Source organism: Hyla sarda, chromosome 1, assembly GCF_029499605.1.
Source record: "Hyla sarda isolate aHylSar1 chromosome 1, aHylSar1.hap1, whole genome shotgun sequence".
Taxonomy (NCBI): Eukaryota; Metazoa; Chordata; class Amphibia; order Anura; family Hylidae; genus Hyla; species Hyla sarda.
The window spans coordinates 546,060,929-546,088,132 of record NC_079189.1 but is presented as its reverse complement, the minus strand read 5'-3'; the positions used below and the strand labels follow the sequence as shown (position 1 = coordinate 546,088,132).

At 44.0% G+C, this 27,204-nt stretch overlaps 1 protein-coding gene across 1 annotated transcript in view; it reads left to right on the top strand.

Annotated features, from left to right (window-relative positions):
- Nucleotides 1–27,204, top strand: part of SLC30A5 (solute carrier family 30 member 5) — a 49,984-nt gene that overhangs the window by 8,292 nt on the left and 14,488 nt on the right. The window contains exons 4-15 of the mRNA XM_056541568.1: nucleotides 1,140–1,225; nucleotides 3,536–3,623; nucleotides 5,818–5,905; nucleotides 7,960–8,036; nucleotides 10,873–11,043; nucleotides 12,166–12,454; nucleotides 13,432–13,640; nucleotides 20,787–20,944; nucleotides 21,401–21,530; nucleotides 23,958–24,180; nucleotides 24,268–24,494; nucleotides 26,571–26,699. Of these exons, the coding sequence (XP_056397543.1) occupies nucleotides 1,140–1,225; nucleotides 3,536–3,623; nucleotides 5,818–5,905; nucleotides 7,960–8,036; nucleotides 10,873–11,043; nucleotides 12,166–12,454; nucleotides 13,432–13,640; nucleotides 20,787–20,944; nucleotides 21,401–21,530; nucleotides 23,958–24,180; nucleotides 24,268–24,494; nucleotides 26,571–26,699 (1,875 nt within the window). The remainder of the gene's footprint in view (nucleotides 1–1,139; nucleotides 1,226–3,535; nucleotides 3,624–5,817; nucleotides 5,906–7,959; nucleotides 8,037–10,872; nucleotides 11,044–12,165; nucleotides 12,455–13,431; nucleotides 13,641–20,786; nucleotides 20,945–21,400; nucleotides 21,531–23,957; nucleotides 24,181–24,267; nucleotides 24,495–26,570; nucleotides 26,700–27,204) is intronic.

The window sequence follows — 27,204 nt, the reverse complement described above, 5'->3', positions numbered from 1 at the left end:
TTTTTTTAATAGAAGTAATTTACAAATCTGTTTAACTTTCTGGAGCCAGTTGATTTTTTTTTCAATTTTTTTTCCAATTTTTTTTCCTGGATAACCCCTTTAACCTTTAGGCGCCATCCAACGTAGATTTGCGACATTTGTCTTCAGGCTGTATATTCCATCTGACATTCTGCTACAATAGCTGGTATAAGAGAGAATGCTGATCACAGATAATGGTGAAGACTGCACCTTATATCTGATCATGTGAGCGGCCATATCATTCATGTTGGAATGAATGGAGATTTCATATCGGTAAACGCATATGTAATGTTGCCTTTAGGATATTACTTACTAACATGGCTAATGTGCAGAAAGATCGGTCAGTTGTGTATAACTAAGTGTTTGATCCGGTGATGAACATTAAAGGAGTAGTGCAGGGAAAAAGAACTTATCCCCTATCGAAAGGATAAGGAATAAGTTGTTGATCGCAGGGGGTCTGACTGCTGGGACCGACCGTTCTGCTGAAAGGGGTCGTGCCGACCCCCCCCCCCCACACGAAGCGGTGGCCGACATGCCCCCTTCATATATCCCATAGAGATACATGGAGGAAGCGTGTCGGCCGCGGCTTCCTGCGGGGGTCGAAATGGCAGCTTCCAGCAGACTGCCGGTCCCCGTTCAGTAGATCGCGGGGGTTCCCAGTGTTCGGACCCTCTGGGCAGATCTGGCGGCACATTGCTGCGTCTGCTGATTGAGCACGTATATAACATTACCAAACCGCAAAGCAGAAACCAGAGCTCTGGCAGTGGCGCCGGAGCAAGGAAGAGAAGTGTGTGTTTTTGATTTGTGTGGTTTTTTTTTCCCACCACCTCCCTTGCCAGATATGTTGATATTAAAAAAATAAATAAATAACTGCTCTGCCCGGAGTGCCCCTTTAACTTTGACCCAACCCCTCTCAAGCACCTGGGCTAGTGTCATGAAAGGGGGAGACCATGCCATGTTGTGTAAGTAGACACTAAGCTGGTCTTGCTGCTTTTAGAGCTCCCGCATAAGTGTTTCTTGTATATGGGATCATGGTTGTAGGAGTGACTGTAAAAGGATTATACAGTAAATAGGATTTGTTCATGAATGCATTAACCCTTGTTTGTCGTCTCCTATTCTAGTGGATCAGCATTGTGAAACATGCTGTCGTTGGCTGTATTATCTCACTCCTGTGGTTTTTTGGCCTTACACTTTGCGGGCCTTTAAGGTAATTTCATTTCTGTAAGCAAATTCTGGTGTGTGTTTGTTTTTTTGTTTTTGTTTTTTTTATTGGTATCTCTAATGTTTTTAAAAGTTGACACCATGCAGAAAAAGGGAGCAAAGAGAATTATGGCATTTTATTTAAAGAGAAAACTTGTCTCCTGCCATATGTTTTTCCCTACTGAGAAATTCAAGAGGAGCTGTGGCCTTCCCAGATTTTTAGATTTTTTAATACCCCCTGAAAGCTTAGGGTGCCCTAATTCTAGAGGTGTTTTTATTAATTCACCCCTCCCACCCCCTTTCTCAAGATACGAAGAGTTTTTTACCACAGCTGCCTGTCAGCGACTCTGTCAGATGGGCATACCCTTCATTACACTCCTGTGTGGTGATGCTGCAGTGAGGGGCTGTGATTTGCATAAGGGGCGCACTGGACCCAGTTGTGTGATCCCTGGTAGCAGGATGGTATGAGATCTCTCATATCATCCTGCAAGTACAGGGGATGATGTGGGTAGAAGTACCCGCAGGATCCTTTGCTCTTAAGATCCCCATGTTGTTCCAGCTCCCCAGAGACGAATGAGTGCAGCACCAGATCCGGTCTCACAGTACTGTAAAAGAGTCTTGTAGTGTAGGCTGTAGGTTATTGCAGGTGTTTAGAGGTGAGGCAATAGCTGTGCACTGGAACATACACAACATGAGCTCTGTCTATTTCAGAAGACTTAAAGGTAGGAAGACAATGTAATGGAGCAGCAGGAAACGCTAGCAGAATGCTTGGGTGTATAGGGAGAGGTATAAGCAGTAGAAAGAGAGAAGTGCTCATGCCGCTGTACAGAACACTGGTGAGACCTCACTTGGAATATTGTTCACAATACTGGAGGCCGTATCTCCAGAAGGATATAGATACTCTAGAGAGAGTTCAAAGAAGATACTAAACTAGTACATGGATTGCAGGATAAAACTTACCAGGAAAGATTAAAAGGACCTTAACATGTATAGCCTGGAAGAAAGAAGCGACAGAGGGGATCTGATAGAGACTTTTAAATACATAAAGGGAATCAACACGGTAAAGGAGGAGAGTATATTTAAAAGAAGAAAAACTACCACAAGAGGACATAGTTTTAAATTAGAGGGGCAAAGGTTTAAAATTAATATCAGGAAGTATTACTTTACTGAGAGAGTAGTGGATGCATGGAATAGCCTTCCTGCAGAAGTGGTCGCTGCAAATACAGTGAAGGAGTTTAAACATGCATGGGATAAGCATAAGGATATCCTCCATATAAGATAGGGCCAGGAATTATTCATAGTATTCAGATTATTGGGCAGACTAGATGGGCCAAATGGTTCTTATCTGCCGACACATTCTATGTTTCTATGTAAGACTTGAGAATGATTTGTATTGTTAGGATCCTGGCAGTACAGAGATCATGTTGAGGGTATAGCTCCTTTTTATTTTTTTTTCGTCTGGTCAAAAAAATGCCAGACAAAAGCGGTGTGAAATCCCAACCTTAAATGTCCAACATTAAACAGGACACTCCCATATTAAGAGAAACATTTTAGATTGCTTGCATCTAAATCAATGTACTATCAGAAATTTTGGGCAGACAGGGCAGTAGTGACATCCAAATTCTTAAGCTGTTGGCAAATTGGCACAGACTGCTAAGGGGGTAAAATTAAGTTTTCAAAACTACTGATCAATGGCAGCGTTTCCCAATCGGGGTGTCTCAAGCTGTTGCAAAACTACAACTCCCAGCATGCAGGCATGCTGGAAGTTGTAGTTTTCCAATAGCTGGAGGCACCCTGGTTGGGAAAAACTGAATTAAAGGAGAACTCCAGTCAAAACTAACTTATCCCCTATCCACAGGATTGTTGATCGTAGGGGGTCCAACCGCTGGGAAACCCTGCGATCTCTCAAATGGACCCCCGGCTCTCATAGAGGAGCACATGCGTTAGACAGCACGTGCTCCATTCATTTCTGTGGGTGTGCCGAACAGACTAGAGTACAGCACTTGGACCTCTCCGGGCTCCTGTAGAAATGAATAGGGCTTGTGCCATCTGCAGCACGCGCTCCTCACTGAGAGCTGGGGTCCCATTTCAGAGATCTTAGGGGGTCCTAGTGGCCGGTCCCCCCTCAATCAGCTACTTATCCTCTATCCTGTGAATAGGGGATAAGTTAGTTTTGGCTGAAGTTCTCCTTTAAGGGCTTGCAGCAACTATCCACCATTAGAAACTAGTTTTTGAAATTGTCTTTTTATTTTAACCTGTTAATGTTTATTTACGGGGAAGAGTCTACAGGCCTGATCAGTTCTTTCTTTTTATCTAGGACCTTGCTGCTGTTTGAGCATAGCGATATTGTAGTCATAACATTGCTTACCGTGCTGTTCACTGGTTCCAGCGGAGTACCGTCCAAGGTATTTGTTCATATGTGCATAATGAGTTTTCGCTTTACAGGGTTTCCCTAATAAATGTGAGATCCTATGAAAGTGTGTGCCAAGCTTTTACTGTTCTAATACAATAGGGAGTTAAATAAATAGAAATTCCCTAGTAAATTTCCTAGTATATACTTATGAGAATAACCCCCTTTACTTGCAATTCTTACTCACTGCAGTTCTGTTGACTGTATTAGGAAAGCCTGTGACACATACTCTATATCAATTGGAATAGCTTAGTCTGTACATGTATTCCATACAGAGCATAAAAAAAAAAAAAAATTCATGGTAAACATTTTTTTTCTAACGTGGATGCCTATGGCCCCATTCACATAGCGGAAACATTCAGCTCAGAAATTCTGTTGTAGGGGACTCCCATTGTTTTTGATAGGATTGGAAATGTGCCGTCTTCAAAGACTGCAATGCATTTCCAAATGTATTGACTTGTCAATTCTTTCTGCGGATGAAATTTGAACTTCCGCACCAGGTTTTTTCGAGTTTTTGTATTTTCAAATCCCGTCCTCTGCAGAGAATTAACATATCAATCCTTCGGAAATGCATTGCTGTGTTTAAACACACTTCCAAGGGGTTTTAGCACTGACTGACTGAGTCGTCTCCTGCTGCCCACGGAGCAAAATTCTGCAAAAATTCAGCCATATGAAAGGCGCCTTAGGCTGACTAATGCCACTGTATGGATAATACTGAATGCTCATGTGATTTCCTGCCTGGAAATCAACTGCTATAGATATAGTTCCCAACTATATGAATTGTAGGTATAGGAGATCTTCAAGATCAAGGTGAGGACTTGGATGTTGATACTGAGCAACTCATAAGCCTAGAGACTTAAGAAAGAAAGAAAATATATATTGGCAAGAAGTCCCTCCCTAATTTCTTGGTTTACGGTATTGGTCTCTACGGTTCTGTTGTGGTGAGTGGAACTGGGTAATTACATTTACTGGAACGACAGCACCCTTTCATTCCCAACCTTCCAAAATGCATTTGCTAGCGGAATCCACAGAAACATTGAACAGGTCTATTGTTTCTACGGATGGCGGAAACAGGATTTCCACTGCAGCTATTTTGCCGTGTGCACAGTGCAGCAGAATCCCATTGCAATTTCGGAGCAAAATATTTTCGTGGAATTCTGCTCAGAAATTCTGACGTGTGGACGTAGCCTAAAAGTAATCTTTTAATCTTTTGGGCTTCCAGTCTTGGGGTGGAGGGGGAGAGACCCTGCTCTTCCTCTTATGGAATGGCTTAATTTCTCCGATAATATGCCAGATCCCATCTCTTTGATCATATTTGATAATATGCCAGATCCCATCCCAACTAGCTGATTTACACAGGGTGTGTGTGTAGAGATTAGGTCCCTTCTCTATGTGACTGTCATTGAGTGTCTATGAGTTATAGAGAAAGTGAACTCTGTCTCTCCACACACAAACCCCTGTGTAAATTGACTTGTCAATATGGTAATGGCATATTATCGGGGAAATGAAGACACTGGTAAGAAGGGAGTAGGGCAGCTGTTTTACCTCACCCATGCTATTGCCCCTTAGTGAAATTTTTTTTTCGGAGTGTCACTTTAATAGGGATCTCCTGCAAACAATAACTTATCCCCTATGCACAGGAAAGGGGGATAAGTAATTGATCGTGGGGGGGATCTGACAGCTGGGCCCCCACCGTGATCACCAGGACGAGACCCGGCGCTCAGTGAGGAGCACATGCTGCAGCGGGATTGCGCTCCGTTCATTCCTATGGGAGCATCGAAAATACCAAAATACAACGCTTCTATAAAAATTAATGTAGCGCGTGCTGTCTACTGGTACTGTGGATAGGGGTTCAGTTATTTTTCGCCTGAGTATTCCTTTAACTTCACTACTCTTCCTGTACACATTCACATCTTTTCTGCAATTTGCTTTATATGCACCATTTAAATTCCACACTGCACCACATGTATGGAGGTTCCCTGCTGTGTTTTGCCATTGAATTTATGGATGAAACATCATTGTACACGATGACAACCAGACACAGCAGGGCACGCCATTACAGGAATGATGCCGAATTAAAGTAGTAAGTATAGTGCAGATAAGATGCATTTAGTCTCTACCGATCAATGGTTTGCAGCACCCCTCCTGCAGCTTATCCCAGTATTTATTAACTTCTGTCTTTTCCTCAGACTCGGGGTGCAGCGTTTTTCATAGTTGCGGTGATATGTTTACTACTTTTCGACAACGATGACCTAATGGCCAAAATTGCTGAACACCGTATCCTTTACTGATGCCTATAGTGGACCTGAAATCTGTTCTTAACATAGGGGATGATTGATGTGGTAACTTAGTAGCAGTGAAAACACGTCAGTAATGCCCTAATCTCTCGATAAACAACATGCTGAAGACGGAAAAAGCGGCAGCTCTCCGGTAGGGGCAAGCAGAAATTTCTTTATTCTTGAAACATCAAACAGGAACAGACATTTCTTAAAATCGGGGAAAAAATAGGTGCTGTATCTCCTCATGCAGTGAACACAGGTAACGCCGTTTCACACAACTCGTGTACTTCTACGAGGTCTATAGAAACACACGAGTTGTGTGAAACAGCGTTAACTGTGTTCACTGCATGAGGAAGGACAACACCTATTTTCTCCCGATTTTTAAGAAATGTATGTTCCTGTTTGATGTTTCAAGAATAAAGAAATTTCTGCTTGCCCCTACCGGAGAGCTGCCGCTTTCTCCGTCTTCAGCATGTTGTACATTGGACTTTATCTTCTCACAAGCTGAGCACCACCGGAGGACCTGCAGCTGTTGCCAGGACTGCATCGCACTTTTCCCGGGGGCTTAAGGTAGTGCCAACTTTCTTTCTTTTTTTGTTCCCTAACCTCTCGATAACATGGGGGATGTAGCAAGCCCCCTGACTGACCATTAAAGGAAAAGTCACATGTAGGAAAACTCATCCCCTCTCCAAAGGGTAGGGGAAAGGTGTTTGATCGCAGTTTGGGGGGGACGGGGAGGGGGATGTTATCTCCTGTACGACGCACCGGACCTCCTTGAGCCTAGAGTGGGAGGGGGGGTGGCACTCTCCTCCATTCATCTGAATGGGTGAGCCGAAGATACATGAGTGCTGCGCTAATGTATCTCTGGTTCTCCCGTAAAGATAAATGAAGACTCTGGCCCTCATTTACGATTCTAAACCCGACTTTTTTTGGCGCATCTCTGTCTGCGACATGTCGCAGACATCGTGCGCCAGTCTGCGACACGATGCAACATTTTTTCCCAACGGACCCGATGTGGATTCTCCCAAACCCGAAAAAGGGCCGTAACCCAACATTTCTAAGCTTTCCCACGTATTTATAAAGGTTTCCAACCCGAATTTGTTGAATTGTTGTGGATTTTTTCCCGACAACTCAGGAGTTGGAAACCAAAACCAACAAAACCCACGTGCGACAAACAGGATGCGACCTAATAATAAATACCAGGGGAAAAAAGCAGTCGGGTAAGAAAGCAAGATAGGCCCTCATTTACTTAGAAAATCGGGTTGTAAGTCTATCTTGCTTTCTTACCCGACTGCTTTTTTCCCCTGGTATTTATTATTATGTCGCATCCTGTTTGTCGCACGCAGGTTTTGTTGGTTTTGGTTTCCAACTCCTCTGAGTTGTCAGGAAAAAATCCACAACAATTCAACAAATTCGGGTTGGAAACCTTTATAAATACGTGGGAAAGCTCGGGTCCGTTGGGAAAAAATGTCGCATTGTGTCGCAGATTGGCGCACGATGTCTGGGACATGCTGCAGACAAAGATGCGCCAAAAAAAAACGACAAAACAAGTCAGTTTAGAATAGTAAAGTTTAGAATAGTAAATGAGGGCCATAGACTTACAACCCGATTTTCTAAGTAAATGAGGGCCTCTGTGTGCAAGGAGAACCGAAGCGAGACCAATTCCCTATCCTTTGCATAGGGCATACATTTTCCTACGTGGGCTGTTTTCTTACAAAGTTGGTGGAATTTCTTGAATCTGAACAAGGCTGGTATAATTGTAGTCCTAAAAATGTGGAGACATGGAAAGTCAAAAGGTTACATATGAAACAATGAGCTTCCATTGGGAGATTACTTATTTTGTGGGAAATATCTATATTTGTATGCAACATTTTTGATAGGGAACAACTAGGGAACAAAATCAGACCACTCATTGACTTGGGATGACTACAATGCAGCACCTTTATCTTAGTATAAGCAAAAAAGCATCATACATAGCCGTACATGTAATAAGCTGGGGCTATCCGTTGTCAGAGCCTGCTCAGTTGATGACCCTTAACACTACTCTATTAGCTGAAGGACATCATGACAGCGCGCTCACACACTTCCTGTACACAGCATTCTCCCTCTTAGGGGTTGCTGACCACAAGGTAAGTGGAAGCTTGAAATTTGGAACCCGCTTCGGAATATGTTCGCGATATATAAATGAAGATTAGCAACACAGGGCAGTGTTACCTAGCTAGGGTGCCTCCGGCAGTTGCAAAACTACAACTTACAGCATACCCGGACAGCCAACGGCTGTCCGGGCATGCTGGAAGTTGTAGTTTTGCAACAGTTGGAGGCACCTTGACTGGAAATTAAGTACAAAACCAAATGCACACAGGTACACGCAAACCAGCTTTCACCTATACAGGAACAGAATCCAGCAGGGATGGCCCAGAGCTGGGTCCCACAACCATGGAGAACATGAAGAGTTCCAGTTGGAGGAGGCCCATAAAACTTGATCCTTTACAGCAACATAAAAATATTAAAACAGTATCCACGTAGCTAATAGTCGCAGAGGATCTGACGTGTTTCGGTCACATGGACCTTAGTCATAGATATATGACTAAGGTCCATACGAGCAAAACACGTCGGATCCTATGTGACTTCCAGCTACGTAGATACTGTTTTAATATATATATATTTTTTTATGTAGCAATAAACCTTTATGGGACTGCTCTAACTGGAACTCTTTCTTTATGTCTTCAGATATTCATTATATTGTAAAAGCAGCAGTGTACAATGCGTATTCAGCAGTGTATCTATGTATGAAAAGTATATGAAAATGTCTAATAACATAATAGAAAGTGCATCACAGGTGAGTCCTGAGGCAGTATGAAGGCTAGTTTTCTCCTCTTAAGGGTCTATTCACATGCACAGTATCCTGCTCGTATATGATGCTCAGGATTTGAAGTTGTGTTCAGTCATTTAGTTTACATTGAAATCTACAGCATAAAATCAGCATCCTTAAATCCTGCACATCATAAATGCGCAAGATACTGTATGTGTGAATACACCCTAAGGGTGGGGGTCACACGTAACTGCAGCGTATTTTATGCTGCGCATCCGCCGATGACCGACCCTAGAGTGTGCCTCCTGCTGTGCCTACTCGTAGCAGCAATCCGCCGCTACGAGCAGAGACACAGAGATCTGCGAAATGCCGCGCACATGCGCAGTGTACTCCCAGACATCACAGCCGCTCTCGCAGATCACTGTGTGTCTGCTCGTAGCGGCGGATTGCTGCTACGAGCAGGCACAGCAGGAGGCACACTCTAGGATTAATAATCTGCGGATCCGTTACCGTGACCCTAGCCTTGCGCATATTTGAGACACAGGATTTGAAGATGAGATTTTAAGCATTTTACGGTACGGATCCATTATGTGTGACCCTACCCTAAGCAGCAGCAGCAGATCTGCAGCAAAAATACCCATGTGTGAACGTACCCTAAAGGTATGTTGCAAATTTGCTGCTGCAGATTTTGCTGCCTATTGAACTCTATGGATAGCAAAATCTGCTACAGCAAATCTGCAGAAGAAAATACGCACGCGTGAACGTTCACACCTGCGGAATTTTTTGCGGGTTTTCCGCTGCGTATTTGAAAGTGGGGGGGCTCTTCTCGGCTGTCCGCAGCAGATTTTTAGCTGTGGAAAATCTGCCGCAAGCCCCATTTAAGTCAGTAGGGACTGCGGTGGATTTTCCTCAGCGTAAATTCCGCTGCAGAAAATCTGCTGCGGACAGCCGAGAAGAGCCCGCCCACTTTCAAATACGCAGCGGAAAACCCGCAAAAAAATCCGCCCGTGTGAACGTACCCTTAGGGCTCGTTCACACGAGTGGATTTTCAGCTGCTTTTTTTCTGCTGCTTATTTTTTGCTGGTAAGTCAATGATAAAATAAGCAGCAGATCAGCTGCGGAAAATCCGCTCTTGTGAACGAGCCCTAAGGGTATGTTCACGCGGGCGGACTACCTGTGGAATTTCCGTAGCAGATTTTGCTACCATTGACTTCAATGGGTCCAAAGAACAATCTGCAAATCTATTGTGGATTTTCTGCTGATCCATTAAAGTCTATGGTAGCAAATATGCAGAAGTTCCGCAGGTAATCCGCCCGTGTGAACGTTCCATAAGGGTGTGTTAACACATGCGTATTTTTGAGGCAGATTTTGCTGCCCATGGACTTTAATGGGCAGCAAAATCTGCTGAAGCAGATCTGTAGCAGAAAATATGCATGTGTGAACGCACCCTTAGGGTACGTTCACACGGGTGGATTTTCAGCCTATTTTACGCTGCGGATCCGCTGGTGAAGGCCCCCTCTATGCTGTCTTTACATGTGCCTGCTTATAGTGGCAATACGCCGCTACCAGCAGACACACTGCGATGTGCGAGTCACAGTATACTCGCACATCGCGGGAGCTCTCTGCCTAGCTCAGAGCAGGGAGAGCGGCCGCGATGTGCGAGTACGCCGCGCACATCGCTGCACTGTGTCTGCTGGTAGTGGCGTAATGCCGCTATCAGCAGGCACATGTAAAGACAGCATAGAGGGGGCCTTCACCAGCGGATCCGCAGATAAATATGCTGCGTAAATCCGCCCGTGTGAATGTACCCTTAGGGTACGTTCACACGTACAGGATCTGATGCATATTTTGTGCAGCTGATTTTGCTATCCATTAACTTTAATGGGTAGCAAAATTAGCTGCTGAAAATATGCAGCAGATCCTGTATGTGTGAATGTACCCATAGGGTGAATAAATGGTGTAACCTAATGTACCATATCTATGTAACCTGAGCTAGATCTGCCTGAACGTAGCTGTTCTAAATTCCTCTGTTTCAGAAGTTTCCTTACTCCTACACTTCATGTTGTGACCTGCAGATTTTCTATATGACATATTTTCGCTGTATAACCAGGAATGTATTAATTGAAGTGCATCTGTTTTCTTGTTGATTTCAGGGAGGAGTACTGTTGCTTGTCTTGGCTTTATGTTTCAATGTTGGTTTCCATACAGCTTCCAGAAAGCTCTCCTTAGATATTGGCGGAGCCAAGCGTCTGCAAGCATTGTCTCACCTTGTCTCTGTCATATTACTGTGCCCATGGGTCATCGTACTCGCTGCAACTACCGAGGTAATCGCCATGTCCATCTGGATAGACACCATTTAGGTCCTGTGTTAAACAAGCATCCAAATCTCATCTTTTTTTTGTTTTGTTTTTGTTATATTACATTTAAAGGGGTATCCTCCTCAGGGTAGGAGATAATTGTCTGATTGCAAGGGGTCCGACCACTGGGAAACTTGCGATATCTTGTTCTGCGCCCCGCGTTTCCACATGCATTAAGCACCCACTGAACACGCCTCCTCCATGCATCTCTATGGGAGAGCTGCAGATACATGAGTTGTTGCTCCGTGCATGGTGAGAAGTGGGGGGGAACCAGACAAGAGATCGTAGGGGACCCAGCAGTCAGACCCATCCCCCGCGATCAGAAACTTATGCCCAATCCTGTGGATCAGGGATACGTTTTTAAGTTGGAGTACCTCCCACAGCAACAACCGTGGTCTCCGGCGCAGCGCTCCAGTCATCCAGTGCGAACTCTGTGCTGGATGGCTGGCGACCACAGCCATCACGCCCCCTCCTTTCATGTCTATGGGATGAGGTGTGACGTCTTTGTACTAGCCGCCACGCCCCCTCCCATAGACATGAATGGATGAAGTTCCAAGCTGCCGCCCCTGAGATCGCGGGGGTCCCAGTGGCCGAATCCCCCGCGATCAGACATCTTATCCCCTATGGAACGAAACAAAAGCAGGGGGTCCAGCACTTCAAAGAATGCAGCTTTGTTGACGAAAACGACACACGTACAGGTAGATGTCAGATGCGTTTTGAGCGCATGCGCTCAAAACGCTTCTGACCTCTACCTGTACGTGTGTCGTTTTCATCAACAAAGCTGCATTATTTGAAGTGCTGGACCCCCTGCTTTTTTTTCGTTCCATGGTGTGTGCCTGGCCGGACACGGGTCCGTGCACCAGTTTGGGAGAGGTGAGCTGAATCTTGTATCATCATATCCACTATCCTTTGGATAGGGGATAAGATGTTTTGGGGCGGAGTACCCCTTTATGGATTCCTTTGCTTTATAGAGCATAACAATCCATTGACAGTGCTGGCATGCTGGGAATTATAGTTTTGTAACATCTGTAAGTCCTCAGTTGAGACCACTGTCCTAAAGCATCCCCCTCTCTGTTTTCTCTGTTTCAGAGTAAAGTGGAGTCTTGGTGGTCTCTCTTCATGCCTTTCATTACCGTTATTTTCTCTGTCATGATTCTGGATTTCTATGTGGAGTCCGTTTGCACGGTTAAGATGGAAGTATCAAAGTGTGCCCGCTACGGGTTCTTTGTCATTGTTCTGGGCGCATTGCTACTTGGGAATTTCTGGACTCATCCTATAACAGACCAACTCCGGGCTATGAATAAACCAGCCCACCAGCCCAGTACTGAACACGTGTTGTCTGGAGGGGTGGTGGTGAGCTCCGTTTTCTTCTTGTTATGTAAGTATTAGTGTTAAGGACTGGTCTGCATCTCTAGTACAGTATTCTATTCAGACTTCTAGAACAGTGCCATATTTACTTCTGTAGGCCATGTTCACACAGTGTTTTCAGTTTAACCGCCCTGTGTGAACCAATGGTTCTTGCTGTCTGGTTGCATTGAAATGTTTGAGAAGATTTATCAAAACCTTTGCCCAGGAAAAGTTGCCCATAGCACCAACCAGATTGCATTATTTAATTTTCAGAGGCCTTTTTAAAAAAAATAAAAGAAGCGATCTGATTGGTTACTATGAGCAACTGGTCAACTTTTCCTCTGCACAGGTTTTGATAAATTTCCCAATAGGTATTTAGGACTAATTTCTGCCGTCGTCAAAAATCTTCTTGAAGTTAGTATAACTGACCACTAGGTGACACTGTGCTTCTTTATGTGTTTCTGGAGCTGTAATCATAGTTGAAAAAAAATGAAATAAAAAAAATGAATATTCGCCTACCTCACTTTTTCGGGCCTCCTCCTGTGATGTTGCCCTTCTGCTCCACGGGAGGTTTCTGTCCTCCCTGAGCTCGCTCCCCGGTGGTTACGCTGGCTGCTAGTTCCCAGACAGACCCATCTCGGTACTGGCGGCCCGCTCAGCCAATCACTTCAGTCAGTGATTAAAATTCCTTTAACCTCCCTAAAGGGGTTTTCCAGGGATAGAAAAACTGAGCTAATTTCTTCAAACATCAGCACGACACGTGTCCTTAGGTTGTGTGTGTTGTCTTACATTTTTGTTCCATTTATTTCAATGGTCTGTATTATGGCTTTGTAAAACAATCATGTTTATGAGACTAAAGGAAATCTGTGCATGAGGCCTAGATCCTGAATACATAGTTTTTATCCTAACTGTATGTATAAAATCAGATGTAGTTTGTGTTTTCTTGTTTTGCTGCATATATGGTCTGATATAAATCTGCTTTCTGCCCTGTTTTTAACCATTTAACAGCTGCAAACATCCTGGCATCAGTCTCCAGGAAAGGACAGAAAGGCACGCTTGTGGGGTACTCACCTGAAGGGACCCCTCTGTATAACTTCATGGGGGACGCCCTGCACAGCACGTCCCCGTCTATGCCAAGATTTCTTAAAGATTCACTGAAGCAGGTCCTTGAGGAGTATGACTCCAGGCAGATCTTCTATTTCCTGTGTCTTAATCTAGTGAGTAATTCTTCTGATACATCATCTACTTTGTGTATTTATTTTTTCTACTGTGAACATTTTCTGTAGTTTATACCATAAGAATAAGAGTTTGAATTTGGTTGCGGTGGGTATCTGCTTCTTTCCACTAGTTTTGATAAATCCTCCCTTACTGTTACAGTTTACATTCTGACCTGAGCTGAATTCACTATGATGGTCTGATCTGTTCATTGAGTTTGACTGTGACTCTGGAGAGCCCACAGCCACCTTTACTGCAGAAGCTGCAGCACCTGGTACAGCCTCATGTAGGCGTTCATTCACACCACATTTCCCTGTCCCTTTGTGGCACAGATTCATCAGGGGAAGTTCAAAACCGCTTGCCAACATATCTGTGCCAGACCACTTTTAATCCAATGACTGTATATGACTTTTGGCCTGGGCTGAAAACTACAACAGACCACAATTTTCAGTTAGATATGGTAGGAAAATGGCCCAAAATGAGTCAATAGGTGACTGAGTTCAGGTCGTTGGATTGAATGGGTTCAAGCACATATATGTCGACAGGTGGTTTTGGGCTTCGGCCAGATTGCATAAAACATGGTGTGAGGGGGGGAGATTTATCAAAACCTGTGCAGAGGAAGAGTGGTGCAGTTGCCCATAGCAACCAATCAGATTGCTTCTTTCATTTTCCACAGGCCTCTTTAGAGGCCTGTGGAAAATGAAAGAAGCAATCTGATTGGTTGCTATGGGCAACTACACCACTCTTCCTCTGCCCAGGTTTTGATAAATTTCCCCCATGGGGTCTATTCACACGGCAGAATTTCCACCTCAAATTAAAGCCCATAGACTTCTATGGGATTTTGCACTCCCATTCACACTTCTGAATTTCCGCTTGCCGACTTCCGCTAGCGGAATTCCTCAAGTGGGAATTCAGAAGTGTGAATGGGAGTGCAGAATCCCATAGAAGTCTATGGGGCTTTAATTTGAGGCGGAAATTCTGCCGTGTGAATAGACCCCAAGTGTGCCTGGTCCTGTAGCTGACCCTGTTCACTTGAATGAGCTAAGCTGCAGTACCAGGCAGAGCCTCACTTGTATGTTGCAGTGCCGGGTGCTACAATTAACCCCTTAAGGCCCTTTTTCACCTTTAAAGTGTACCTTTCATCAAAAAAACTTTTGATATATTATAGATTAATGTATGCAGAATAACCTTCCGATAGCATGTTATTAAAAAATATGCTTCTTTCTGTTTAATTTTCCACTTTGACAAAATGACCACTAGGGGTCTCCCTAACAATCCTTTTTTTTTTTTTTTTAGATTTCAGACTTATGCTGGAGTCCTAAATCTCAGACTGCAGCCGGGAAACAGACAAGCTCAGCACTGCTCCCTGCCAGGGAGTTTGTCTGTGTCCCGGCTGCAGTCTGAGATTTAGGACTCCAGCATGAGTCTGAAATCTATAATATAAAAAAAAAAATAATAATAAAATAAAAAAAAAGACTGGTAGGGAGACCCCTAGTGGTCATTTTTTCAAAGTGGAAAATTAAATAGAAAGAAGCATATTTTTTAATAACATGCAATTGGAAAGTTATTCTGCATACATTTATCTATAATATATCAAAAGTTTTTTGGATGAAAGGTACCCTTTAACCCCTTCCCGACCTATGACATACCTGTACGTCATGAGTGGGAAGGTGTTCCCGACCCATGACGTACCAGGTACGTCATGAACATTTTTGCCGCTACTCGCGGCATCCCGCAGCGCCCAGTAAGATGGTGGCTATCACTGATAGCCAGCCATCTTACCATGCAACCACGGGGGGGTTTCATAAACCCACACACCCCCAGCGATCGCTGCTATCAGCTAGTCAGCATCCTCCAGGTGGTCCCGGCGGTGGTGCGTCCCCGGCGATGAGTTTCCAGCAGCAGGGCGGCATCTTCATTGGCAGCAGTGAGATCGCCGTAAAGCGATCTCACCGCTGCCTCTGGGAGTTCCAAAACTGCAACTCCCAGCATGCCCAGACAGCCTTTGGCTTTCTGTGCATGCTGGGAGTTGTAGTTTTGCAACATCTGGAGGTCCACAGTTTGGAGACAACTGTATAATGGTCTCCAATCTGTGGTCTTCCAGATGTTGCAAAACTACAAATCTCAGCATGCTCAGTCTGTCCAGGCATGCTGGGAGTTGTAGTTCTGTAACATCTGTAAGAGCACAGATTGGAGACCGTTATACAGTGGTCTCCAAACTGTGGACCTCCAGATGTTGCAAAACTACAACTTTCAGCATACCAGACTGCCCAAGCATGCTGGAAGTTGTAGTTAGGCAACATCTGATCCTTCAGATATTGCCGAACTACAACTTCCAGCATGCCTGGGCATGCTGGGAGTTGTAGTTTTGCAACAACTGGAGGCACACTAGTTGGGAAACATTGTCCGTTTCCTAACTTAGTGTTTCCCAACCCATGTGCCTCCAGCTGTTGCAAAACTATAACTCCCAGCATGCACTGACAGACCATGCATGCTGGGAGTTGTAGTTTTGCAACAGCTGGAGGCACATGGGTTGGGAAACACTACGTTAAGTAATAAACTTTCAAGTGTTTTGCAACCAGTGTGCCTTCAGCTGTTGCATAACTACAACCCCCAGCAAGCACGGACAGCCAAAGGACTTCCCTTCTGAGCCCTCTACTGCACCCGCTGAACACTTTACATACACATATGAGGTGTTTTCTTACTTGAGAGAAATTGGGTTACAATTTTTGGGGTGATTTCCCTCCTTTTGCCCCTAGTAAAAATTCAAAAATTGGGTCTACAAGAACATGCGAGGTTAAAAAATGAAGATTTAGAATTTTCTCCTTCACTTTGCTGCTATTCCTGTGAAACACCTAAAACAGTTAAAACACTTACTGAATGTCATTTTGAATACTTTGGGGGGGTGCAGTTTTTATAATGGGGTCATTTATGGGGTATTTCTAAAATGAAGACCCTTAAAATCCACTTCCAACCTGAACTGGTCCCTGAAAAAGTACGATTTTGAAAATCATGAGAAAAATTGGAAAATTGCTGCTGAACTTTGAAGCCCTCTGATGTCTTCCAAAAGTAAAAACACGTCAATTTTTTGATGCAGACATAATGTAGACATATTGTATATGTGAATCAATATGTAATTTATTGTGAATATCCATTTTCCTTACAAGCAGAGAGCTTCAAAGTTAGAAAAATGCTAAATTTTCAAAGTTTTCATGAAAATTTTAGATTTTTTTTACCAAGAAAGGATGCAAATATCAGTGAAATTTTACCAATAACATAAAGTAGAATATGTCACGAAAAAACTATCTCGGAATCAGAATGATAACTAAAAGCATTCCAGAGTTATTAATGTTTAAAGTAACAGTGGTCAGGTCCTGAAGGTGAAAATGGTCTGGGTCGTGAAGGGTTAAGGACTCGGCCGCTTTTTGCACTTCTGACCACTGTCACTTTAAACATTAATAACTCTGGAATGCTTTTAGTTATCATTCTGAATCCGAGACTGTTTTTTCGTGACATATTCTACTTTAACATAGTGGTAAATTTTTGTGGTAACTTGCATCCTTTCTTGGTGAAAAATCCCAAAATTTGATGAAAAAAATTGAAAATTTTGCATTTTTCTAACTTTGAAGCTCTCTGCTTGTAAGGAAAATCGATATTCAAAATAAAAAAAATTTTGGTTCACAAATACAATATGTCTTCTTTATGTTTGCATCATAAAGTTGACATGTTTTTACTTTTGGAAGACACCAGAGGGCTTCAAAGTTCAGCAGCAATTTTTCACAAAATTTTCAAACTCACTATTTTTCAGGGACCAGTTCAGGTTTGAAGTGGATTTGAAGGGTCTTCATATTAGGAATACCCCATTATAAAAACTGCACCCCCCCCCCCCCAAAGTATTCACAATGACATTCAGTCAGTGTTTTAACCCTTTAGGTGTTTCACAGGAATAGCAGCAAAGTGAAGGAGAAAATTCAAAATCTTCATTTTTTACACTCGCATGTTCTTGTAGACCCAATTTTTTGCAAGGGGTAAAAAGGAGAAAATGTATACTTATATTTGTAGCCCAATTTCTCTCGAGTAAGCACATACCTCATATGTCTATGTAAAGTGTTCGGCGGGCGCAGTAGAGGGCTCAGAAGGGAAGGAGCGACAAGGGGATTTTGGAGAGAACATTTTTCTGAAATGGTTTTTGGGGGGCATGTCACCTTTAGGAAGCCCCTAGGGTGCCAAAACAGCAAAAAAAAAAAAAAAAAAAACACATGGCATACCATTTTGGAAACTAGACCCCTTGAGGAACATAACAAGGGGTAAAGTGAGCCTTAATACCCCACAGGTGTTTCATGACTTTTGCAAATGTAAAAAAAATAATAATAATTTTTACCTAAAATTCTTGTGTTTCCAAAAATGTTACATTTTTAAAAAGGGTAATAGCAGAAAATACCCCCCAAAATTTAAGCCCAATTTCTCCCGATTCGGAAAACACCCCATATGGGGATGAAAAGTGCTCTGCTGGCGCACTACAGGTCTCAGGAAAGGAGGAGTCACCTTTGGCTTTTTGAAAGCAAATTTTGCTCTGGGGGCATGCCGCATTTAGGAAGCCCCTATGGTGCCAGAACAGCAAAAAAAATAATTTTTTACCTAAAATGCTTGTTTTCCCAAAAAAATTACATTTTTAAAAAGGGTAATAGCTGAAAATACCCCCCAAAATTTGTAACACAATTTCTCCCAAGTACGGCGATACCCCATATGTAGCCCTAAACTGTTGCCTTGAAATACGACAGGGCTCCAAAGTGAGAGCGCCATACGCATTTGAGGTCTAAATTAGGGACTTGCATAGGGGTATTCTACGCCAGTGATTCCCAAACAGGGTGTCTCCAGCTGTTGTAAAACTCCCAGCATGCCTGGACAGTCAGTGGCTGTCCGACAATACTGGGAGTAGTTGTTTTGCAACAGCTGGAGGCTCCGTTTTGGAAACAGTGGCGTACCAGACATTTTTCATTTTTATTGGGGAGGGGGGCTGTGTAGGGGTATGTGTATATGTAGTGTTTTTTACTTTTTCTTTTATTGTGTGTTAGTGTAGTGTTTTTAGGGTACAGTCACACGGGTGGGGGTTCACAGTAGTTTCTCTCTGGCAGTTTGAGCTGCGGCAGAAAATTTGCCGCAACTCTAACTTGCAGCTGGATACTTACTGTAAACCTCCGCCCTTGTGAGTGTACCCTGTAGGTTCACATTGGGGGGGGGGGGGACACATCCAGCTGTTGCAAAACTACAATGCCCAGCATGTACGTTCTATGAGTGCATGCTGGGAGTTGTAGTTTTTTCAACAGCTGGAGGCATACTACTTTGGCTGGGGATGCAGGGGATTGTAGTTATGCAACAGCTGGAGACACACTGGTTTGCTACTTAACTCAGTGTTTCACAACCAGTGTGCCTCCAGCTGTTGCAAAACTACAACTCCCAGCATGTACGGTGCATGCTGGGAGTTGTAGTTTGCAACAGCTGGAGGCACACCGGTCATGAAACACTGAGTTAAGTAAAAAAAAACTCTGTGTTTCACAACCAGTGTGCATTCAGCAGATGCACCACTACAACTCCCAGCATGTACTTTAGCTGTTTGTGCAAGCTGGGAGTTGAAGTTATACAACAGTTGAAGGTACACTTTTCTATAGAAAAAATGTGCCTCCAGCTGTTGCAAAACTATAAGTCCCAGCATGCCCATAAGGGAATGCTGGGAGTTGTGGTGGTCTGCCTCCTGCTGTTGCATAACTACAGCTCCCAGCATGCCCTTTTTGCATGCTGGGAGATGTTGCTAAGCAACAGCAGGAGGCTGTCACTCACCTCCAACTGCTGCTCCCGCACACAGGTCAGTCGCCATCGCTCCTGGGGTCCCGATCCCAACAGGGACGCCGGGGATTGGGGTCCCCAGCTGCCGGGGTCCTCTTCCCGCACCCGATCACGTCCTCCAGAAGAGGGGCGGAGCGGGTTGCGGGAGTGACACCTGCAGCAGGTGCCCTGATTGGTCGGCCGGTAAACCGGCCGACGAATCGGGGCGATCATGAGGTGGCACCAGTGCCACCTCACACCTGCTGGCTATGGCTGTTTGGGGCCGTCAGAGACTGCCCCAATCAGCCAGTAATTCCGGGTCACTGGAGACCCGATTGACCCGGAATCCGCCGCAGATCGCTGGGCTGAATTGTACAGCGATCTGCGCCCATCGCCGACATGGGGGGGTCATCATGATTCCCCTGGGCGATATGCCGCGATGCCTGCTGATCGATATCAGCAGGTATCGGGCACCGTCTCACCTCCGGCTAGCGGCGGGGGGCCGGGAATGGACAGGACGTACTCATACGTCCTCAGTCCTTAAGGACTCTGAAACGAGGGCATCCTAAGTCCTTAAGGGGTTAAAGAGGTGCTCCATTGTAAAAAAAAAAAATATTTTTTTTAAATCAACTGATGCCAGAAAGTTACACAGATTTGTAAATTACTTCCATTAAAAACTCTTAATCCTTCCAGTACTTATTAGCGTCTATACTACAGAGGGAATTCTTTTATTTTTAGATTTCTTTTCTGTCACGACTACAGTGCTCTCTGCTGACACCTCTGTCCATGTCAGGAACTATCCAGAGCAGGAGAAAATCCCCATAGCAAAGTGTCAGCAGGAGCACTGTGGTCAGACAGAAAGGAAATTCAAAAAGAAAAGTATTCCCTCTGTAGTATACAGCAGCTAATTAGTACTGGAAGGATTAAGAGTTTTTAATAAAAGTAATTTACAAATCTGTTTAACTTTCTGGCACCAGTTGATTTAAAAAAAAAAGATTTCCACCGGAGTGCCCCTTTAAGCTAAACACACATTGATAATATAATGAGCCAACTTAGGGTCAGACTGTCTATATTAAATCCCAGATTTAAAATACCTGAAAAAACTTTTAACAACTATTAGGACACTGACATTAGGTGTTGACACTGACAACTATTAGGACACTGACATGCATAAGCAGAAATTACCCTACAACACTGTTGTCAGAAGCCATGGGTATACACTACTCGTGTAGGGTACTAATAATGAGCCCAGAATACTATAGAATGCTATTGTCTGTTCTATTATTGGCCTTTTGGATTTATGATCTCTCCCAATCTGATTTCAGGCCTTCACATTTGTGGAGATTTTCTATGGTGTGTGGACAAATAGTCTAGGATTGCTGTCTGATGGTTTTCACATGTTGTTTGACTGCTCTGCTCTTGTCATGGGGCTTATTGCTGCACTCATGACCCGATGGAAACCAACACGGATATTCTCCTATGGGTAAGACTGTGTGTATATAGAATATATATATAATTTATATGTCAACTAAAAATATAGTAGTGTTAAATCAACCCTAACACATCCCAATATGTGGGGGGTGTTGTTTTTTTGGGGGGGGGGTCTGAAGTCCAATGCAAGTCTGAGGGAGTTCTGGTACATCTCCTGATAGCGTTATTCAATGGCTGCAGAAATTGCCCAGGATTTTCAAATGTCCTGTCGACCGTCCTGCAGGCAGCTGTAGAAAATAGTTAGTACAGAGGTTGGCATATGGGATCAGGTTATGGGGTTGGCATTAAGGACGGGATTTGAGGACAGTAACGTAATTGTTGCTTTTCCTTTCCCACAAGGTTTATGTAGGAATACCGAGCAATATCTGGTACTCTGCTTGCATATTTTTATTGTACACAACTCCAGGTAATGTAGCAGACCTTCATTTTTCGTTGCTTATTGTTTCAGGTACGGCCGTGTGGAAATCCTGTCAGGGTTTATTAATGGACTCTTCCTGGTGGTGATCTCATTCTTTGTGTTTATTGAGGCTGTGGGCAGAATCTTTGATCCACCTGATATCAATACAGATATGTTAACAGTAAGTGCAAGCATTTGACTTTTCTCAGTAAAGGCCTCTCCACATATAGGGTACGTTCAGACGAGCGGATCCACAGCGTATTTTACGCTGCGGATCCGCCGCTGAAGGACCGCTACCGGGTGCCTTTTAGATGTGCTTGCTCTAAGCGGCAATGCGCCACAAGTAGACACACTGCTGTGCATGCTCGGTGTACTCGCACACATCGCTCTCCCTGAGCTCGGCCGAGAGCAGTCTCAATGTGTGCGTATACTTCACATGCGTGCGGCGACTCGCACATCACAGTGTGGCGCATTGCCGCTCTGAGCAGGTACATCTAAAGGCACCCTGTAGCGGTCCTTCAGCGGCGGATCCGCATGCCTAAAATACGCTGTGGATCTGCTCGTCTGAACAAACCCATTCTGAGCTAGCTCAGTGGCTAAAATATTTATTTCAGAACCATCTCATATGTGGATTATTGTCTGTACTTCACCTTATGTGATTGGCCCAAAATATATACAGTAGCTGAAGACTTGTATTGGACCATTGATTGTTGGACATAATCACACCAAGACTTATGTCCAACAAGGAACTAATAAAAGTCTGAAACAGGGAGTTTTCTGATTTTCAGATATAGGATAATTGTGATCTATGATTAAATAAAAATAAAATGCACGAGAGCAGAACTTGCAGTATCCATTCATCAGTTGTGTGGATTTTGGGATCCTTGTAGCGATTCCAGGGAACTTGCACCTGAACTTGTTAAATTACATGGGTTATCCCAAAATTTTTACTTTTAATTTTAACTGACCACAGTGACCCCCACTGTTCACAAGAAATGAGGGGGGTGTACTTTATCCTCTGGGGTAATGTAGTGGTGGTGGCTCATGTTTGCTTCTCTCCTGCTTCTCTTCTCCCCAGCACTTCATACATTCTCTGTGGCAGTGTTTTTCAAACTGTGTGCCTCCAGCTGTTGAAAAACTACATTTCCCAGCATGCCCGGAAAGCCTTTGGCTGTCCAGGTATGCTGGGAGTTGTAGTTTTGCAACAGCTGGAGGCGCACTGGTTGAAAAACACTGCTCTGTAGAGTGGCCGAACATGTACTGAACTTGCTACATTACATGGGTTATCCCCAAATTTTTACTTTTCACTTATCCATAGGATAGGTGAGATGTTTCTGATCTGAGAGGGTCTGACCACAGGGACCCCCACTGTTCACAAGAAATGAGGGGGGGGGGGGTGTACTTTATCCTCTGGGGTAATGTAGTGGTGGTGGCTCATGTTTGCTTCTCTCCTGCTTCTCTTCTCCCCAGCACTTCATACAGTCTCTGTGGCAGTGTTTTTCAAACAGTGTGCCTCCAGCTGTTGCAAAACAACAACTCCCACCATGCCCGGACAGCCTTTGGCTGTCCGGGCATGCTGGGAGTTGTCGTTTTGCAACAGCTGGAGGCGCACTGGTTGAAAAACGCTGCTCTGTAGAGTCGCCGAACATGTACTGAACTTGCTACATTACATGGGTTATCCCAAAATTGTAACTTTTCACTTATCCATAGGATAGGTGAGATGTTTCTGATCTGAGTGGGTCTGACCACAGGGACCCCCACTGTTCACAAGAAATGAGGGGGGGGGGGTGTACTTTATCCTCTGGGGTAATGTAGTGGTGGTGGCTCATGTTTGCTTCTTTCCTGCTTCTCTTCTGCCCAGCACTTCATACATTCTCTGTGGCAGTGTGTAAAACAGTGTGCCTCCAGCTGTTGCAAAACGACAACTCCCAGCATGCCCGGACAGCCTTTGGCTGTCCGGGCATGCTGGGAGTTGTCGTTTTGCAACAGCTGGAGGTGCAGTGGTTGAAAAACACTGCTCTGTAGAGTGGCCGAACATGTACTGAACTTGCACCTGAACTTGCTACATTACATGGGTTATCCCAAAATTTTAACTTTTCACTTATCCATAGGATAGGTGAGATGTTTCTGATCTAAGAGGGTCTGACCACAGGGACCCCCACTGTTCACAAGAAATGTGGGGGGGGGCGATGTGTACTTTATCCTCTGGGGTAATGTAGTGGTGGTGGCTCATGTTTGCTTTCACTCCATTTACTCACTATGGGGGAGATTTATCAAAACCTGTCCAGAGGAAAAGTTGACCATAGCAACCAATCAGATCTCTTCTTTCATTTTTAACGAAGCCTCTGCAAAATGATAGAAGCGATCTGATTGGTTGCTATGGGCAACTTTTCCTTTGCACAGGTTTTGATAAATCTCCCCCTATGTGACTGCTGAAGAAAGTACTAGATAGCGCTGTACTCTTATTTTATTTTTTGGCATTTTTTTTCTAGCAGAAAGCAATTAATAAAAAAAAAATAATAATTTGTACAGTTTAACCAAATTTTGTTTTATCTTCTCTTCAAACAAAGCAATTTCAATTACTGTATTGTCTCCTCTCTAATAACAGCCGGTGTCAGTCGGAGGCCTGCTGGTCAATCTCGTTGGTATCTGTGCCTTTAGTCATGCCCACTCCCATGGTGGTTCCAAAGGAGGAGGGTGTTCGTCTCATGATCATGGCCACTCTCATCATGGACACGGCCACAGTCATGGTCATTCACACAGTGATCATGGGCATACTCACAACCATGGCCATTCTCATGGTGGAGGAGGAATGAATGCAAACATGCGTGGTGAGTGCAGCTTTTATGGCATGTTTCTGGAATGGTGTGTAGGCAGAGGAGGACTTGTTGTAGGCTAACTTTAATGCTTCTCTTCAGGTGTGTTCTTACACGTGCTGGCGGACACTCTTGGCAGCGTGGGCGTCATATTATCTACCATATTGATTCGACAATTTGGCTGGCTGATAGCGGATCCTCTGTGCTCCTTGTTCATTTCTGTCTTGATATTTGGAAGTGTTCTCCCTCTTCTGAAGGATGCGTGTCAAGTAATCCTCCTGAGAATTCCTCCTGAAATTGAGAAGGGGATAAACCTTGGTCTTGAGAAGGTGAAAATTTATTTATATATTAAAAAATAAAGCAGTTTTTTATTAGGGGATTTTTGTACACTCTGCCCCAGACATCTATATTATTTGGACAGAATAAATGTGTAGTTCAGGAGAGCTCTGTAGAGTACATGGTATATCATATTTTAAAGAGGTATACCCATGTCATGATCTTGTCACCTACACCTAGGGGATATAAGGAATTTCAAGTTAATCGGGTGAGGGGCTACTGGTGAAGGGTGCACAGCCAACACTTCATACATTCTATGTGGCATTGTTTTTCAACCAGTGTGCCTCCAGCTGTTGCAAAACTACAACTCCCAGCATGCCCGGACAGCCAAAGGCTGTCCGGGCATGCTGGGAGTTGTAGTTTTGCAACAGCTGGAGGTGCACTGGTTGAAAAACACTGCTTTGTGGGGTGGCCGAACACGTACTGAACTCAGGAATATTTGACAGCCCATTAAGAGAGACTGGAGCATTTGCCAACCACTAGGGATCGACCGATTATCGGTTTGGCCGATTATTATTTTTTACTATTATTATCGGCCGATAATCACTATTTTGGGCATTATCTGTATCGGCAATTACCTTGCCGATAATGCCCCGGCCCCATTGCCTCCCTCATCCCCGGTTTTATAATTACCTGTTCCCGGGGTCCACGCTACTTCTGGCTTCTGCTGCGTCCTGCGTTACGCTGTGCGCAATGACGAGTGACGTGATGCGACGTGACGTCACCGTCAGTGCGCACAGTGACAGCTCAGGAGGACACCACCGGAGCCAGATGTAGAGTGGGCCCCGGGAACAGGTAATTATAAAACCGGGGATGGGGGAGGCAATGGGGCCATGGCGGTGCGGCGGAGCGGTAGGGGGAGTGGTGCGGTGGTGGGGGGAGCGGTGGCGGTGATAGGACTCGGGACCCCCGGACAGGCAGGGGGAAAGAAGCGGGTGGCGGCGGCGGTCTATGGCACCGCAAAAGCCACTGCAGCTCATTGAATTAAAGCGCCCGTTTTAAATCAATGATCTGCAGCGGTGTCGCGGGGGGATAAATAGCCGATAACTTATACCGGAATATCGGTATAAGTTATCGGCTATCGGCCCTAACCTCCACCTATTATCGGTATCTGCCCTTAAAAAAACGATATCGGTCGATCCCTACCAAGCACCCGTGGTGCGCACCATTCATTCCAGAGTCAATCTTGTCCCCATTCTCTTTTTGGGCCCCAGTGGTCTGACCACAATCAACTTGTTATCCTCTTTTCTGTAAATATAGTATATGTTTTTTCTAGTTCCTATTGCACAGATGTTAAAGGGGTACTCCGGTGGAAAACATTTAATTTTATTTTTTTTAAATCAACTGGTTTCAGAAAGTTAAACAGATTTGTAAATGACTTCTATTAAAAAAATCTTTACCCTTCCAGTACCTTTTAGCAGCTGTATGCTACAGAGGAAATTCTTTTCTTTTTGAATTTCTTTTTTTGTGTTGTCCACAGTGCTCTCTGCTGACCCCCCTGATGCCCGTATCAGGAACTGTCCAGAGCAGGAGAAAATCCTCATTTCAAACCTATGCTGCTCTGGACAGTTCCTGACACGGACAGAGGTGTCAGCAGAGAGCACTGTGGACAAGACAAAAAAAGAAATAAAAAAAAAGAGAAGAATTTCCTCCGTAGCATACAGCTGCTAAAAAGTACTGGAAGGGTAAAGAGTTTTTAATAGAAGTCATTTACAAATCTGTTTAACTTTCTGAAACCAGTTGATTTAAAATATATATATGTTTTCCAACGGAGTACCCCTTTAAGAAAATAAAATTGTTGTTGCTTGTTGATAAGGAGAACGGTTTGCAGTAATCTGTCTTCCTTTGTCTAAGTATTGTGGAGGGAAAGAAAAGTTGCTGAGTTGCCCATAATAACCAATCAGATCACTTCTTTCATTTTTCAGAGGCCTTTTTTTTTTTCAAAAATGAAAGAAGGGATCTGATTGGTTGCTATGGTCAACTCAGCAACTTTTCCCCTGGACAGGTAAATCTCCCCCTGTATGGTTTGTTCACGTGGGTGCACATTAAATGGCCTCTTCATTTTACAGATCTCAAACATTGATGGTCTGATCTCTTATCGGGATCCACATTTTTGGCGGCACTCGGCCTCAATCATTGCAGGAACTATACACGTGCAAGTGATGTCAGATGTTGTGGAACAACGGATCATTCAACAGGTAACATTTATAGAGAGAATTTAAGAGAAAAACAACTTTCTAGGAAGGGAAGTCCAATTTTTATGTTGGCAAATAGTATAAGAATTTACCACGTTCGAGGGGGTTACCTCATCAAGACCACATATTTTTATATTCCCTATATGGGATCCCTTTTCTACAAGACTGAATGAATGCTCCCGCTCTGCAGACCTGGCTAGTATATAATGATTACATGGATGGCTATTCCTTTTTATTGACTATAGTCAGTGATATCACCAGGATTTTATTTATTTATTTTTTATATTTCTTCTATTAAAAAACAATATTCCTGGCTATTTTTACATTGAATGCAGTAAGTAAGAATTGAATAGTGAGACTATACCAGTGATGGCGAACCTTTTTGAGCCCGAGTGCCCAAACCGTAATGCACACCAAGTTTTTTTCCCTCAAAGTGCCAGCACAGCAATTAAATTAGAATACTGAGGTTTACGTTTAGAAAAAGCTACTCATACAGTTGCCATAACTA